The sequence below is a fragment of the Penaeus monodon genome, chromosome 32, assembly GCF_015228065.2.
Source record: "Penaeus monodon isolate SGIC_2016 chromosome 32, NSTDA_Pmon_1, whole genome shotgun sequence".
Classification (NCBI taxonomy): Eukaryota; Metazoa; Arthropoda; class Malacostraca; order Decapoda; family Penaeidae; genus Penaeus; species Penaeus monodon.
In genome coordinates, this window is record NC_051417.1 from 10,398,803 (window position 1) to 10,399,050 (window position 248).

A 248-nucleotide genomic window follows, 5' to 3' on the forward strand; every position below is an offset into this window, starting at 1 on the left:
CTATTATAGTAATCCACGGTGACGGTGTGCCAGTCTCCGTCGTCGACACCGCCAGGCACTGTGGCCGTGACCCTCGTGGTGGCGGTGCCCAGGCTGAAGGAGAACATGACGGCTCCGCCCACCACCTCCAGGGCCACGAAGTCGTGTTTCTCGTTGTAGCGGCCGTTGTAGAGGAGGAGGCCGTCGCGCTCCCTCGTGGCGAAGCTGCGGGGAGAGGGAGGTTTAGTGGGATGGTACAGGGCGGGAGA

At 63.7% G+C, this 248-nt stretch overlaps 1 protein-coding gene across 1 annotated transcript in view; it reads right to left on the bottom strand.

Moving 5' to 3' along the window:
• The window catches only part of LOC119593496 (protocadherin-like wing polarity protein stan), a gene marked incomplete at its 5' end in the record, with an annotated part of 16,607 nt that overhangs the window by 13,526 nt on the left and 2,833 nt on the right, over positions 1-248 (bottom strand). Inside the window, 1 exon segment of the mRNA XM_037942446.1 lies at positions 1-204. Within this exon segment, the coding sequence (XP_037798374.1) occupies positions 1-204 (204 nt within the window).